The sequence below is a fragment of the Penaeus chinensis genome, chromosome 30 (genome assembly GCF_019202785.1).
Source record: "Penaeus chinensis breed Huanghai No. 1 chromosome 30, ASM1920278v2, whole genome shotgun sequence".
NCBI lineage: Eukaryota > Metazoa > Arthropoda > Malacostraca > Decapoda > Penaeidae > Penaeus > Penaeus chinensis.
The window spans coordinates 2,585,353-2,587,087 of NC_061848.1; the positions used below are offsets into that span (position 1 = coordinate 2,585,353).

Sequence of the window (1,735 nt, forward strand, 5' to 3'; positions counted from 1 at the left end):
TGTGGCGTTGGCGTCGACCGTGCGGTTCTCCGAGTCGACGAGGGACAAGAGGACAGTGTAGTTGGGAGTGAGGCTCCCCTCCGTCACCGAAGTCAGATTTAATAAAGACATATTTCTCAACCCTGACATCGCAGGAATTCGCGCGTAACAGACAAGCTAAATAATATTTTACATTGTTTGTTTGACTCTACTTTCCTCCATCGGTCGGTTACTCTCACAATCGCAAAGACATGAGTTTCATCTGCCTGTCGAAGTTTACACTCGCAGATAGAGCAACAGGTGTTTATTAGATCTCGAAAGTATTATTTCCGCGTTACATCTGCCATGTTTGTCACTAATCTATGTCATACCAAACCCTCACATTACCCAAGCAACCAATCAGCGCCAAGCTCTCGTGCCAGTGTCATTCTCTCTTTCCGTCCGACACAGTGTCACAAGTTCCGGGGAGCGAGGCAGCGACACTCCCGCCTGCGACGCGGTCTGGCTGGTAACTGGATGGCGGCATCGGTGCCCGCGAGTGCCGCGACGGAGCCAGCGGCAAGTGCTCATGCTCGGTGGTGCCAGAGACCCCAAGATCACGCTCAGTCTGCAGGCAATTAAAAGCTCTACAGCTCACTAATATTGGCTTACCGCGGAGCTGTATGAATCACGGAGTGTCGTTTGACCTTATTACAGCGCGATCGACACTTGTGCCGCGGCTTAAAACACCTGTCTCCCGAGGGGCTGGTGGCGCGGAAAGACAGGGTTTGGGTAAAATGTGTAATTTCTCTCTCTCTCTCTCTCTCTCTCTCTCTCTCTCTCTCTCTCTCTCTCTCTCTCTCTCTCTCTCTCTCTCTCTTTCTTTCTTTCTGTCTTTTTTTTCTCTTCTCTTTCTCTTTCTTTCTTTTTTAGTTTTTTTCTCTTCTCTTTCTCTTTCTTTCTTTTTAGTTTTTTCTCTTCTCTATCTCTTTCTCTTTCCCTTTCTCGTTCTCACTCTTACTTTTTTTTTTCATTCTCTCTCTCTCCCTCTCTCTCTCTCTCTCTCTCTCTCTCTCTCTCTCTCTCTCTCTCTCTCTCTCTCTCTCTCTCTCTCTCTCTCTCTCTCTCTCTCTCTCTCTCTCTCTCCTCCTCCTCCTCTCTTTCTATCTCTCCTTTTCTGTCTCTCTTTCTCTCCCTTCCCCCCCCCCTCTCTTTCTATCTATCTATCTATCTGTCTGTCTGTCTGTCTGTCTGCCTGCCTGTCCATCTATCTATCTATCTCCTTTGCTCTCCTTCTTTCTTTCTATCTCTCCTTCTCTCTCTCTCTCTCTCTCTCTCTCTCTCTCTCTCTCTCTCTCTCTCTCTCTCTCTCTCTCTCTCTCTCTCTCTCTCTTCTCTTCTCTTCTTTTCTCTTCTCTCTCTATATATATATATATAAATATATATCTATCTATCAATCTATCAATCTATCTATCTGTATGTGTGTGTGTGCACGCGTAATAGTCCTTCAGCCCCAAAGGCATAACCCCTCTCTATCTATTTATATTATCTATTGATTTACTTATCACTGTATAAATTAATGGCTGAGTCAGAGAGACAGATAGAGAAAAAATGACGAAGCATATCGCATGCGTAAATTTGCGTTCATTTTGTATGATCCCGTTCTACATTTATTCATATGCTCGTGTGCGTTTATCTATCGCATAATCGTAATTCCAAAAATCCATTTGTAAGCAAAGATAATAAAATAAAAACCGTCAAATAATAAATTCATAAG

The 1,735-nt window shown here is 44.3% G+C and overlaps 1 protein-coding gene across 1 annotated transcript in view; it reads right to left on the reverse strand.

The window, feature by feature from the left end:
* LOC125041418 (prolactin-releasing peptide receptor-like) overlaps positions 1 to 479 on the reverse strand; it is a 2,412-nt gene extending 1,933 nt beyond the window's left edge. Inside the window, exon 1 of the mRNA XM_047636367.1 lies at positions 1 to 479. This exon is cut by the window's left edge and continues 1,933 nt beyond it. Within this exon, the coding sequence (XP_047492323.1) occupies positions 1 to 129 (129 nt within the window). The 5' untranslated portion in view covers positions 130 to 479.
* Between the last annotated feature and the right edge of the window lie 1,256 nt (positions 480 to 1,735).